At 43.9% G+C, this 13,752-nt stretch overlaps 1 protein-coding gene across 4 annotated transcripts in view; it reads left to right on the top strand.

Moving 5' to 3' along the window:
- The window catches only part of Pcsk6 (proprotein convertase subtilisin/kexin type 6), a 152,603-nt gene that overhangs the window by 72,651 nt on the left and 66,200 nt on the right, over positions 1-13,752 (top strand). For all 4 annotated transcript variants that reach the window (XM_048790370.1, XM_048790369.1, XM_015493134.2 and 1 more), the window contains one exon: positions 10,329-10,517. In XM_048790370.1, the coding sequence (XP_048646327.1) occupies positions 10,329-10,517 (189 nt within the window). The remainder of the gene's footprint in view (positions 1-10,328; positions 10,518-13,752) is intronic.

Here is a 13,752-nt window from a genome sequence, read left to right as displayed (position 1 = left end):
TAAGCACTGGGATTTTTTAACAAGCTTCGAGCAGTTGGCTACAGGACTCTGACTTCATCTTTCTTCCATGCATTGCCCTTTGGAGGAAGTTTTTCTAAATCAATTACATGTGTTCATTGAGATTTTTATTTACAAAAAAAAAAAAATCAGCTAGAAAGCAAATCAGACGGTGAGAACCCTACTCCATTGAGGAAGGAAATCAGATTATCCTCCTGAATTTTGCTGTTGCTCCTGTGCTAAGAAGGCTAGTGGTGCTTCTCTAGACTTTAATATCTGATAAAGAATGGAGTGGATTTCCAGCTAGGTCTATTCGTTACCTTTGGAAAATGGGTGTTTGTAAAAGAGATGATGAAGTGATTAGAAGTGGTACATTGCAGAGCTGGGGGAGTAGCTCAGTGGTGGAGTGCTTGCCCCACCTGTGTAAGCCATCCAGCACAGAAAGAAAGGAAGGGAGGGAGGGAGGGGAAAAAGAAGGGGTACATTGCTTTATTGACAAATATAGGTCCTTCTCTTTGAGATCACCTTTTCTGGGAATATGTTTACCTCTTATACTAGGTTTTGTCACAAAATGTTGAGAAAAGTGTTTTTCATGGATACCTTGCAGAGGGTAGGAATTCAGAAAGTGTTGGATGAATAGCTTCTGAAGGATCTTTTTAAAAAATTGCATTTTCCAACCTATGGCTAATTGCACAGACTGACCACTAGATGATCTAAGACCTGACAGCCTGACCGGTCAGCTGGCCAGGAGGCAAGATTCTATGTTGGCTTTCTTTCTTTCCTTTTTTTTTTTTTTTTTTTTGTAGTGCTGAGGGATAGAACTCAGGCCTCACACAAGCACTGTATCACTGAGCCAAATCCTTAGTCCTTCAATGTTGGTTTCTTAAAAATTCATTTTCTTTAAGGAGTCTTAGACTGTCAAATTCAAAAGAAAGGGGAGATTTGGTGAGATAAACAAGGCCTTTCACCCTCATTGGCTTGGTTTGTTGCCAGATGCCCACAACATGGATGATCAGATGCCAGGTGAGGTGGTGTGGGCTCCTGGGGCTGGCTCCTGACCTGCAGAGCTGCCCTCTTCCCTCTCACTGTTCTCCCCGTCAGGAAAGCTCCTGAATGAAGCTTTCTTCTCCTGCCAGAAATCATTTTAAGATGGTAGAGTGGTGCCTCAGTGGCGAATGGTTGTTTTTATTTTTATTTTATTTTGTTTTTTAAGTGAAAGCACACAGAGTCTAGACAGCACAGGTTGAGGGAACCCGCCGTAACACACAGTATGACATTGTTCCTGTCCTTTGAGGAAAATAAGGACTCTACAAATTCCAAGAGGGGACAAGAATCAGACTTCTGTTTCTGAAGGAAAATCATCTTTACCTTTAGCAGTTTCAGACTCTTTCTGGAATTTTCAGCCCACTTACTGTCTCAAACCCTTACCTGACTCCACTTGATTGTTTCTGAGGATGTAAGGGCCTCCAGAGGGAGAAGAGTGCCTCCACCAGCCTGTCTCCTGGTGGGAAGCTCCAGCCAGCTCTGCTGCCATCCTGCTTGCCTGTGGGCAGTGATTTGAACCAGAGCTGCTGAGTTCCTTACCACAGTTATAGCCAGTTTCCTTCACCAGGGTTCTCCTCTAGCTTTGCCACAGATGAGATGAGAAGGAAGGATTCCATGCATCTGCTTGTCCCTCCTCTGACTGCTCCCTCATGTGCATTTCTCAGTCCAGCTTCTACTGTCTTGGCCTTGCTCAAGTTTCTTTCTCTAGTGGGGGAATTCTAGGACTTTCTGAATATCCCAAACCTGGCTCAGCTGCTTCCCATGGTAAATAACAAAATAAGACAACAAGAGAGGAAGAGGCTCTGCGTTCTGTGTGTACCTTTGTGCGGCACATGGGGTATTCTTACCTACCTTTCCCTTGAGCAGAAGAGAAACATCACCCTGATGTGAGGCAAGGTCAGAAGGCTATGTTCCCTGGACCCCAAAACAGACTGAGCCCCTAGAATCAAGGCATCTGAGCTGCCTCTACAGGAGCCCCCGTGGGTCAAGGCAGCGTCCAGGGAATGCTAAGTCTTCAGTGCAAGGACAAGGGGAGATCACTTTAACTGAAGAACAGGTACTTCCTACAGGAGAAAATGACTGCAGCTGGGGTACAGCTCAGTGGTGGAACACTTCCCTAGGTCGCAAGAGGCTCTGGGTTCCATTCCCAGCCCCCCCCACACACACAAAAAAACAGGATTTGGGGGGGTTCCAAGTTAAAACTGAATGAAAAATGCAAAGTATACCTGAGTGAGTCTCTGCTGTAATTCAAACACATGTAGAGGATCAAACACGTTATTACTATTAATATGTAATAATCTATTCAGAACCTTCTTAAACTAAAGGATGGTAAATAGGATTGTGACCAGTGACATCTACCTGTACAGAATTATTTAGAAATCTATGTATTACACAGAGAAAATGCTAAAATTAACTGTTTTATGGCTTTTCTTCAAGTGAAAAAAAATCAAGCTTAATATAATCCCTTTGAATGAAAAAGAGTTCCTGCTATGAAATATCTTATTTGATTGTTTGGATTTGTGTAGCCAGTACTTTCCTTACTTCTTTAAAAATCCAGGCTACTGTGAAACAGTTTACGACACCCATGACCCTCAACTCAATGCTGAGAGATGGCCACAAAAGTGTCTTTTAAACCAGCGGGAAACAATCAGACCTTACCTACATGTCTTAGGTTTTGACTGATTTGGAAAGTTCCCATTCAGACAGAGTTAATAGTTTAGTTTGGTGTGTATGTGTGTGTGTGTGTGTGTGTGTGTGTGTGAAAGAGAGAGAGAGAGAGAGAGAGAGAGAGAGAGAGAGAGAGACTCTCTTCCTTTCTCTCTCTCTCAAGATACTTCCACCCCAAAAGCCATTATGTTGTTTTGAATATTAAGGATTATCTATACAGCAGATAATCTATAGATGCTCAGGGATTATCTTTGGATTAACCACATCCTGCTTTCTATTCTGATAATTGATTATTTGTGTAATTTCATTAAACCAGACTGTGTATGATTCTTGTCTTCTAGCAACTCCACATGTAAGGACATATGACCAGTGATGGTTTCAAAGACATTGACTGTGTTCCAGGCATTGTTCCAAGCCCTTCACATTATTAAGTCATTCAAAATCCCAAACAAAGATGAAGGGTTCAGGTACTATTTTTATCCCCATGTTATAGAGGAAGAAATTGAGGCACAAAGGAATTTAGAAATTGGACTGGAGCTGAACTGCTGCAGGGCTGAGCTTCTGCCCCAGACTGCTGTTTTCACTATCCATCTTGCCCCTCTAGGTGGGAATTCAGCCTGTACTGAACCAAGCAGAGAAACTTCTACATCCCCAGAGGAACTTTCCTCCCATTTCTCCATGTCCCCTACCAGCTGCACATGCTGCTTCCAAAGACAGAAAAGCACCTTGGTCCTGGCTACCTGGAGGTTCCTCCAGTCTTGGCCATGAATCAGCACCCAAGAGGCCAGACCCTGGGTGGCCCCTCTGTAGCAGGTTAGCGAAGCAAGAAGCTGGGGGGTCCTGATGGAATACCTATGAATTGGACCCAGGTCATCTGGACTCCCATCTGTGCCCAAGCACACAACCTATTTAGGAAGCTAAAGGCCCCTATTCCCTTTGGGCTTTCTCTGTATTCCACAAATTCCTGCATTCTTCCATCCCTTTGCAACCCTCCCTAGTGTATCCCTCCAGGGTTTCTGACCTCTGTGCTTACCTAGGTACCATATGAGGCCCTTGCTTTTGATTTCTTTTTTTAGATCATTGCTATTTAGGGTGTCCTCTAAAAACTTGTGGGGTGCTGTGCAGTCCTGTCCTGGAGACAACTATACTGGGCCCACAACGTGTGTTCTGCCTCCTGTTACCCCATAGGCTCTGGTAGACTTTGACAGCTGCCTATTTTGTTGCAGCCTTTGCCCTTCCTAGCTTAGTTTTCAAAGTAAACCTGTTTTCTCCAAATTATAAAGGCTTCTTACTCCTAAAATTAATATTTGAATTAGAAAAATTGTTTCTCATCACTCATGGTAGTTACATTCTACAGAGCTGCCATGAACAATGGGTTACTCATCCTGAACCATTGCTGATTTTGAGTATGCAGGAGCTTGGCTTCCTGCCATACATAGAGTTTGTGGCTGACACCCCTATGCCAAAAAGCAAGCTAACAAGAGGAAAAGCACAAAGCACTGATCACGGTTTTCTATGACATAGGAGCCTTCAGGTCAAAGAAGACCCAAAGACTCAGAGTGAACTTCTCGTGTTTGTAGTTAGGTTTGATGACGCATAGACAGCCATGTGGACAAATGACTGGATTAAAAAGGTGACCTAATAGGAATAGACTGAGAGAGGAACCCTGAAAGGCCTGTCTGTTCAGATTCTTCCTGGCCTCTCTGCAGCATTCTTTCTTCCCAGGGAAGGGGTGGCATCCTTCTGGAATAGGATTGACCATCAGATAAGGTAGGTCAGATAATCTATGGCCAGCTCCAAGATAGAAAAGTTGGGAAGATTTGACAATATTTTTAGGCTTTGTGACTGGGAAGAGGGGTTCTAGATTCAGAGAACTATATTCCCTGGACCCCGGAACAGACAACCCCTAGAACCGTGGCCATGGCATCTGAGCCACCTCTGCAGGAGCCCACATGAGGCAAGACCATCACAGGCAGCATCCAGTGAATGCTAACTCTAAGTGCAAGGATAAGGGAAAATCACTTCAACTGAAGAACAGGTACTTCTTACAAAAAAAAAAAAAAGTCTTCAAAAGTCCTCTGAGGGCTTAAGTATGCAGCCCTCATACTCAAGGTACCAAGTGAGGCCCTTACTCAAGAGCCCAATTTCTCTTGAGGAAGAGAAATTCTAATTCTATGACCTGCCAGGTAAGGGAGCAGGAAACAGGAGGACAGAAGAAGGTCAGAGAGAACCTTCATTCCTGAAACTGCATCTGAGGTCTTCACTTTGGTTTCTCATTTTGGGGGGGTATACTGGGTTTTGAATTCAGGGACACTTGGCCACTGAGCCACATCCCCAACCCTATTTTGTATTTTATTTAGAGACAGGGTCTCTGAGTTGCTTAGCACCTCACTTTTGCTGAGGCTGGCTTTGAACTCGCAATCCTCCTGCCTCAGCCTCCCGAGCCGCTGGGATTACAGGAGTACACCACCACGCTCGGCTTGGGTATCATTTTCTGAGTCCCAATGAGGGTATATTGATTCAGATTCCTTCAAGTCCCTGGCCACAATATTTTTTGCCAACTGATAGTACAGAATCTTTTTCTATGTGTTTCTATTTAAAGACACCTTATTTGCTATCTATTGTTGATTCATTAACATTGCACTCATGACTATCAGCACTGTAACTCATCTGAACTGAAAGCAACACATATGTTTTCTTTGTAAGGCCATCACAGCTTTCTTGCACTTGGGGACACTAGACAGTACTGTAGCACTAAGCTGGGGCGGCGGAGGCGGGGGGTGGAGGGGGGCTTGTAAACAGCAAAATCATCAATAGAAAATACAAAAATTCAAAAAACATGCCACTGCTTACACTGTGAAATGGACACTTAGTTTTTGAGTATGATAGCTGAAACAAAGGCAGAACGTGGCCCTGTTTGACCTCAGCTAGAAAGTGCAGATTAGGTGACTCAGATATTTTGCTCTCTGTACATTTCCACATGTGACCACAGAAGCGCCACAAGTGTTGATTTTAAGTATACAAAATAAACTTTAGCAAGTACATATGCAAATGTAGATTCTATGAATAATGAGGACTGACTATAGGTTTTACTGTCTTTTTTAATATTTATTTTTTTAGTTGTAAGTGGACATATTACCTTTATTTATTATTATTTTTTAATGTGGTGCTAAGAATCAAACCCAGTGCTATCTTTTTTAAACTCCTTGTCTGATAGGATCTTAGACCACAAGCATTGGAAGGAATATTTGAAATCAGCTAATCAACCCCTTTATCTCACACAGAAGAAAAATGGGTGCTATAAACTTCAACATTGTATATTAACACCTTATGGTTCAATTAATCATGCACAGCATTGTCTCAATTAGTGGAATAGATTACCTTCTTTTTTGTGGTTAAATTTTATTTCCAGCCTAAATGCTGTGCCATGGTTTGATAATCAGAAGTAATTTCATCAGGAGCTGGGGTTATGGCTCAATGGTAAAGCACTTTCCTAGCACTTGTGAGGCCCTTGGTTCAATTCTCAGCACCACATAAAAACAAATAAAATAAAGGTACATCAACAACTAAAAAAAATATTTTTTAAAGAAAAGTAATTTCATCAAAGGAAATTCTAAATGTGAACTAATACAGTTGAGAAAGTCCACCAAGAAACAAGAGTCCCTACTTCAGACCATCCTGTGGAGAACATCCTAGAACACAGATCCAGGAAGTGACTCAGGGCCTCTTGTGATGCCCATGCAGATGACTCTTTGCCCTCCAACAGACCAAATTACTTTCTTATAGTTTAATTTCATGTATCTGCTCTAGTAACCCCTTTCCACCCACTTGGAAGGTCTGTGAAAGGTTTTCCTGGTTAACCTTCTGCTCTGATGAGCCTGAGCTGTTCAGCTACCTTTTCTCCCCGCAGCCAGATGCCAAATACACCAGAGGGCAGTTGCCTTCTGATTCTGGGTTTCTCATGTGATCTCAGCTTTGTCTAATGAAGAGCTAGGCCCAGCTCAGCTCTTGCCTCCAGACCTGAAGTTGAAAGGTCAGCATTGCCCCAGAAATGCAAGGATGCTAATCTGCCCATGAAACTGAGCTGAAGTGAGGTCTACAAGGGGAGAATGAGAAATACTTACCATAGTGGCTTCCTAGCAACTCTTCCCAGTGGAGAGTTGGAAGCTCCCAGAAATGGGAAGTTTCTACCCGTGACCCGCCTTCCTCTGTTCTTTTCTACTACTTAAAAATATTTATCTTTCACTTTGAAGGTTCCTCTGATGCCATAAGCTTTTCAGAATTTGATGTCAGTGAATCAGGAATCATTCTACAACTTTACGCACTGGAGAAAACTATAAGGAAGCCACCATACTAGTGGCCTGGATGGAGATACTAAACTGTTGTTAGGATAGTTACTGTTGGTAGCCTTCTACCTCCTCAGGAGAAGCGAGTCATTCCAGAGAGCTTAGGGTGAATGGAGAACATCTGGAATATGAGCATAATTGATTCTGAAGTGCAGCTCAACAGGAAGTGGTGTTTCTCTGTCATTAGATATAATTTCCAAGTCTTCAGTTTCCCTGGCTTCAACATTGCTCAGTCTGCAGACCAGTTCCATGAGATCCTTTAACTCCTTGAGTTTCTCTAAGGTCCTAGGAAGGTGGCTTTATGTACAGATAGCAATTTCAGAATTTAATAGCAGAAGAACATTTTCAGTTATCTGGGGACCTTTAAGATCTTTCTAAATCAATTTTCATCTTTAAACTACAATTTAATTGTATTTGTATGACAAAGGTAATCCCTGCAGTTGTTTAACCTAAAAAATAAATTTCTTCACAGTTGACTTGCATTTTTATGTATTATCTTCCGAAATAGTTACAGATAGAGAGTGATTTCTTTTTCTTTTCCCCCCCCACCCCCAATCTCCAGTACTAGGGATTGAACCCAGAACCTTATACATACTAGGCTAGTGCTCTATCACAGGGCTGCATCCTCTGCCCATTTATTTGTTTGTCTGTTTGTTTTATAGACAGTCTTGCTAAGTTGTGGGGGCTGGCCTCAAACTTGTGATCCTCCTGTCTCAGCCTTCCGAGTAGCTAGGATTATAGGCATGCATCACTTTTCCCCCTGTTTTTTTCATTGGAAAAAAGTGTTTTGCTTTCTGTTTTGGAGTTAAGGGATGGGGTTTTGTGTTTGGTTTCAGTACTTCTCCTTGGAGTTTCTGTCTGACATACATAGTAATTTCAATGTAGATTATCATGAAACATTTCAAAGTTTTCTTTTCTTTTAAGAAAATTAAAAAGCCCCCTGACTTGGGATATGAGACTGTTTTTTTTCCATAGCAACTGCAGAAATAAAGTACATAGGCAGGTAACAACTTGCTGTCTTTGCAGTCAGTGACTCCTAGCTCCCAGCTCTCCCCTAGAACTTGCAGAAATGAGGAGTCCTGGTGGCCTATAACTGAGTGATTTCATAGTTAAGAGATTTCACATAAAAACTAATTGTTACAGTTAGCCTTGTTCCCCAGGCGGGCAGGCTAGCCCCCAGGGGAGGATAATGCCTTGACTTTGAAAACCAAACCAAGGGAGCCCTTTAACTTCTAAAGGAACTGAGGCTGCCTACCCCCAGCCAGCCACCCTGGGACTGCAGCAAAGGGGCTCCCTGTGGATTAGACCCAGGCCCGCCTTTCTCATCCACCAGCTGGAGTCCTTAGCTAAGTCAGATGCAGGAGACTTGCTCCTCTCATTAGGATAATTTGTTTTTGTTTTGTTTTGTTTTTTCCCTAAAAAAGGGTGTTATTTGCTCTGCAATGGGAGTATGGCAGCCTGGAACTTGGATTCAGGAACATGGCAGTGGTGCATATGAAGGGTGGGATTTGACCTTCTTTTATTTTACACCGTTCCTGTTCTCTCTTAAGTCCTGTGTCTTGTCTATAGGGTTAAGGTTTCCTCTCTGGGACTCTAGGTCTATTTCTGGAGTACAGTGGTTCCTCCCCCTACCAATTAGCAAAAAGCTAGGGATGGAGACAGTGTTTTAAACTTGTCTGTGGCTTTTGTTTTTCACTTTGTTCTAGCTATTCAGCCCTGGAAAAGTGTTAGAAGTTTGAAAGTAGATCTCAGGGCCTTGACTGGGAGCCACATTTCAAAGCTGCAGGGGAACATTAGTGAATCTGTTTCTCCACCTTCACACCCAGGGGCCTCTTACCCCCAACACAACCAACTTGCATTCTTAGTACATAAAGACAGGTGGGCAGTTTGCCGGGAGGTGTATGTGGGCCCTGGAACTCTTCAGAGCTTTCCAGTGTGTTCTATATCTGCTATAGCAAAGGGGCCCTCTGACCAATAAACACAGACAGTAAAACGTGGAGAAGGCAATGAAAGAAGTCAGCACCTCTAAATCAATTTATGGTGCACGCAAAGCATGTTTTCAAATATTTACAGAGTCTCCGAGGGAATTACATCACTGTTTCTAACTGTTTTGATTGTTTTTTATGACTCAGGCCTAGTAGAGCGAAGCGATGTAATTCCTGAGAGGCCCTAAGCACACGCTTCCAACCTCCCCAGAGGAAAGACGGGCATAATGGGAAAAGCACTCCCCATAATAAACCAAGCGCCGGCAGCATAGTGGGGAATTACCAGTGTGCTTCTGAACTGGCAGTTGGGTCTCTACTGAAGAATGCTCTTTCTTCAGTTTGCAAATCACGGGGGGTGAGAGGGCCAGGCTTTGTGGAGATGTGAACTGTGGCGACCCAGAAGAGTTGGGATGGCTCAGCCTGATACAGGAACAGCCTTTGGACCCAAACTCTGTGTCTGCTTTGTGTGTCAGATAATTCTAGTTGAAGGTGACTCTTGAGCGATGGGTTCTTTGTGCTTGTCCTCAGATTTGGTCCCATGTGGCAAAGCTGCCCAAGTTTGTAAAGAAAACCATCATCTGGTTCAGGGACAGGAGAAGATGTCCTGCAGTCTTTATGTAAGACATCTGGGAACAGACCAGCTCCAGAGACTTCAGTCTCTTGAGGGCGGGAGTCTACATGAGCATCTGTGCAAGGTGACATGGAGGACTGGAGACTCAGATCCCAGCCCTACCTCTCATTAGCCAGGTGATCTTCAGTACAGCCCTTAATTTCTCTCTGGGTGAAATGGGTTAATCCTGTAAATTTTCATACTGGTGCCTAGAGCAGGTTAACTCAGGAAATCTCTGCTGCTGTTGTTATTCAGCATTGTGACTTCTATTTTCAAGACAGTTTGTGAAACAAAGTAGTGGGGTATTAATGCCTTGAAGACCTCAGGCCATTGAGAAAGTAAGTTGGCCACATGCTACTTAGAAACTGCCTCCTGGGCACTAAATCTGGGACACCTCCCCCCGCCGCCCCCCCCCACTAGATACATTGGCTCAAATCTGCACAGCAACTCATTCTCTAAATCTCTATAAACAAGTTCCAGAACTAAGAAGTCTTTCTGGGCAGGTAATATAACACAGGGTGACACATCCTAGAGGGAGACCTAGGCTGCTCCTTCAGGGCCCCAGAACCAGAGACCTCACCAGGAAGGAGCAAGCTTGTCCACTTGAGTCCATGGCCCTCCATATACCTGGCATTAAAGACCCAGGTACCAGGTTCTGAGCCTTTCTCTCCTCCCTAGGAGCATCCCTGTGGTGCAGGTACTACGGACCACTGCCTTGACCAATGCCTGCGCTGACCATTCAGACCAGCGAGTGATCTACCTAGAACATGTGGTAGTCCGCATCTCCATCTCACACCCCCGCCGCGGAGACCTCCAGATCAACCTGATTTCTCCCTCAGGAACCAAGTCTCAACTTTTGGCAAAGAGGTAAGGCTGGGCTTGCTGGGATTTGTGCTATATGCAGGCCTCTCCAGTTTAGGCCCACAGTGTACCTAGGGATCCTGCACATGGGGATCGTACTGGGTCTGCTGGCAGCCTCCTTCCTATTGGAGACTCCCACAGACCTGAAAAATAGTTCTCTGAAAGCTTGCCTTTAAAACAGTCCTGGAAAACTTTGAGGGAAAAATTAACAAAGGCATTGTTGCTGTTTTGTTATATAGGGGGAGGTTGATGGAGTTCCAGCTGTGCTTTCATTGCTCTTAGAAAAGCATTGAAGGGCTGGGGATATGGCTCAAGCGGTAGCGCGCTCGCCTGGCATGCGTGCGGCCCGGGTTCGATCCTCAGCACCACATACAAAGATGTTGTGTCAGCTGAAAACTAAAAAATAAACATTAAAAAAATTCTCTCTCTCACTCTCTCTTTAAAAAAAAAAAAGAAAAGCATTGAAGGTCAAGTGCAGCATATTCAGCTGGCATTTGAAACAAGAGTGTATAACCCCAAGCAGCATCATTGGTTTCCTGAAGTGATTCCTACCCCATGATAGGCTGCTCCTTAAACTTGCATGGCAGGTGCTCTGACCCTCAGGCTTGCATGGGATATGGGAAAGTTGCTTCCAGGCTCTCTCTACAGCCTTCTCCCCTAAATGCCAGTGCTTTAACACAGACTCCAAATTCTTGAAGTTTCTTGTGTTATTGTGGAAGAGTATGGAGTCATTTCTTTCTTTTTTTATTAAATGTTTTTTTGGTTGTAAATGAACACAATACCTCTATTATATTTATCTATTTTTACGTGGTGCTGAGGATCGAAACTAGTGCCTCACACATTCGAGGCAAGCGCTCTACCACTGAGCCATAACCCCAGCCCCTGGAGTCATTTCTTCAACAAACTTAGAAATCAGGACAAGTGCTCAGTGCAGTTATATGACTTGCAGGTAATTAGAGTGGAGTAATTTACCAGAAGTTGGGGGGACTGGGAGAGAATGGGGATACCTTGTTTGTCTCTTTCTAGTTAAGAGACAGACAGAGGGAAAAGCAGGCTTCATGTACAAATCAACATTTCCAAGTTCTATTAAAAATGAGAGCTGGTAACTGTGCCTCCCAGCCCAGGAGGAAGCACCTGTCACCAGGGTTGCCCTATCCACAGTACCCATGTGACTCATTTGGTTACCTGTCTGGGGCTGCAGCCCTTTTCTGGGCTTTGGAGATTCAGAAACAGTGGGTAAGAAGTGAAAGTTCTCAGACCAGGCCAGACAGAAGTCACCCTTTCTCTTATCTGCTTCTGCCCATGCCCCTTGCATAAGAAGAGAGGGGTCTATACTATACCCTCCACCCTCTGCTCAGCTTCCAGGTCCAGCAGCCCAGAGAGTGGGCACAAACAGCAGGCAGTGGGCCACACACCAGCTTTGTCCTAAATGCACTGGAATCAACCCTGAGATCAGACCCTGGCTTTATGGGTTCCAAGAGCTTAATCACCATGCCCAGCCCCTACTGGGTCCCACTTTCCTAATAGAGCAGGAGCGTGGAAGTGTCTCCTGCTCCTAAAGCTGGGTCTGGCCATACTCTGCCTCTGCCTGTGGGAGGCCAGCATGGATGTGAGCAGTTTGGGGTTGCCAGCAAGCTGAAGCTTCCTGCCTCTTTGCTTCCAGAATATTCATTGTTGTTATTTAATTTTAAGAAATTTCATCTTAAAGCCCACATTTCTAGAATTTCTTAAAAAGTTGCAAGTTCTCCAACCAGGCCCATGTCTCGTGTGCATCCTGACCTAGAATTGAGCAAAGAGGCAAGTCTGCTTCCGTGCACCCCATCCTCCTGCTTCTTGGTAGAGCCCCACTTCCATTCACTTTTAGGTGCATTTACACCTGGAAGCATCCGAGTTTGTGATCCCTGATTCAGAAGCACAGCTGAGTTCCTGTGCAGGTCATGGCCAGAGAGCCCAAAATGAGGCTTAGAGGTTAGGGCAGCACATGGCAGGCAGACAAGGCAGCAGTGACCAGAGGATATTACTTTGTAATCTGGAGACTTGAGCTCATGCTCCAGTCCCTTCATTTTCCAACTGGGTTCCCAAGAGCTGGTCATTTAACCCATCTTTATTCCTTATCTCTGGAAATGTCATTTCACTTACCTATAAACATTGAGAATATTACAAGAAAAAAATAGAATATTACAAGAATCAAATGTGATAATACAGATAAAAATGTTCAGCACAGGTGCCTGGCTCCCTTCATGTCCTGCTGAAGTCCATCTGGCCATCTGACCCTCAAGAACCTTCCAGCACCCCAGCATCACCTGACTTGGGCTCTATTTTCCTTCCCTTCTGCATTTCTGGCCCAGTGTTGAGCCCCTTGGGATGGCACAGAGTACATTCTGCTGGTGTATGTGGATCTGCTTGATTGCTGGGTACTGTTTTTTGTACCTGTGCTACAGAGCACTTTAAAAACTGCCCTGAGGCCACTTGGCAGTCACCTGAGTCTTGAGAATTTGTCGTCGTCCCCCCCCCCCAGACAGATTTTGTGGTTATATCAAGATTCTGGTTTTAGGATCTATTACCTTCTACTTTATTCCACATCTTACTTAATTTGGCAGCCTTTTCAGGTTGCCAATTTTTTTCACTAAGAATAGGTTGATGTTTGTAAGGACTTCAGCACTTAAAAGACAGTTTGTCCTTGTTCCAGCCACAGTGTGTCGGGTTCCACTTGGCTTTGTGTTTGAAAATCAGCCTCGACCTTGGCAGTTTCTTTGCAGAAAGCACAGAATATCCCCACACCAACCCCGCACTATTCTCCCTGCAAATAATGTTGTCTTGATGAACGTCTTTGTACTCCAGTGTTCAGAGAGCCCTTAAATTGGAGATGGATTCTTACATCACAGGAAACATATGTATGTAAATTTCTAATAAATAATGAAGAACCCTAAGTTAAAAAATTTTTATTCCAAAATAAAAATAGAAAATTAGACTATGAAGAAAGAGGAAGAGAGACGATTTCGGCATTTTTCCTTTGAAGACAAAAGACTGAGGAGGACACTCAAGCTTGGTAGAGAGAGGGTGTTGACTAATTGTGTCCTGTTTCTACTTGAACAGAATATGAGAAATGGATAGAGGGAGCTAGGGTTGTAGCTCAGTGGTAAAGCATTTGCCTAGCACCAGTGAGGCCTTGGGTTTGATCCCCAGCACCGCATAAAATAAATAAATAAATAAATAAAACAAAAGTATTTAGGAAGGAAGG

Source organism: Marmota marmota, unplaced genomic scaffold (genome assembly GCF_001458135.2).
Source record: "Marmota marmota marmota unplaced genomic scaffold, marMar, whole genome shotgun sequence".
NCBI classification, from domain to species: Eukaryota; Metazoa; Chordata; class Mammalia; order Rodentia; family Sciuridae; genus Marmota; species Marmota marmota.
Note: the sequence above shows the minus strand (reverse complement) of the source record. Positions and strands in the feature narration are given on the sequence as shown.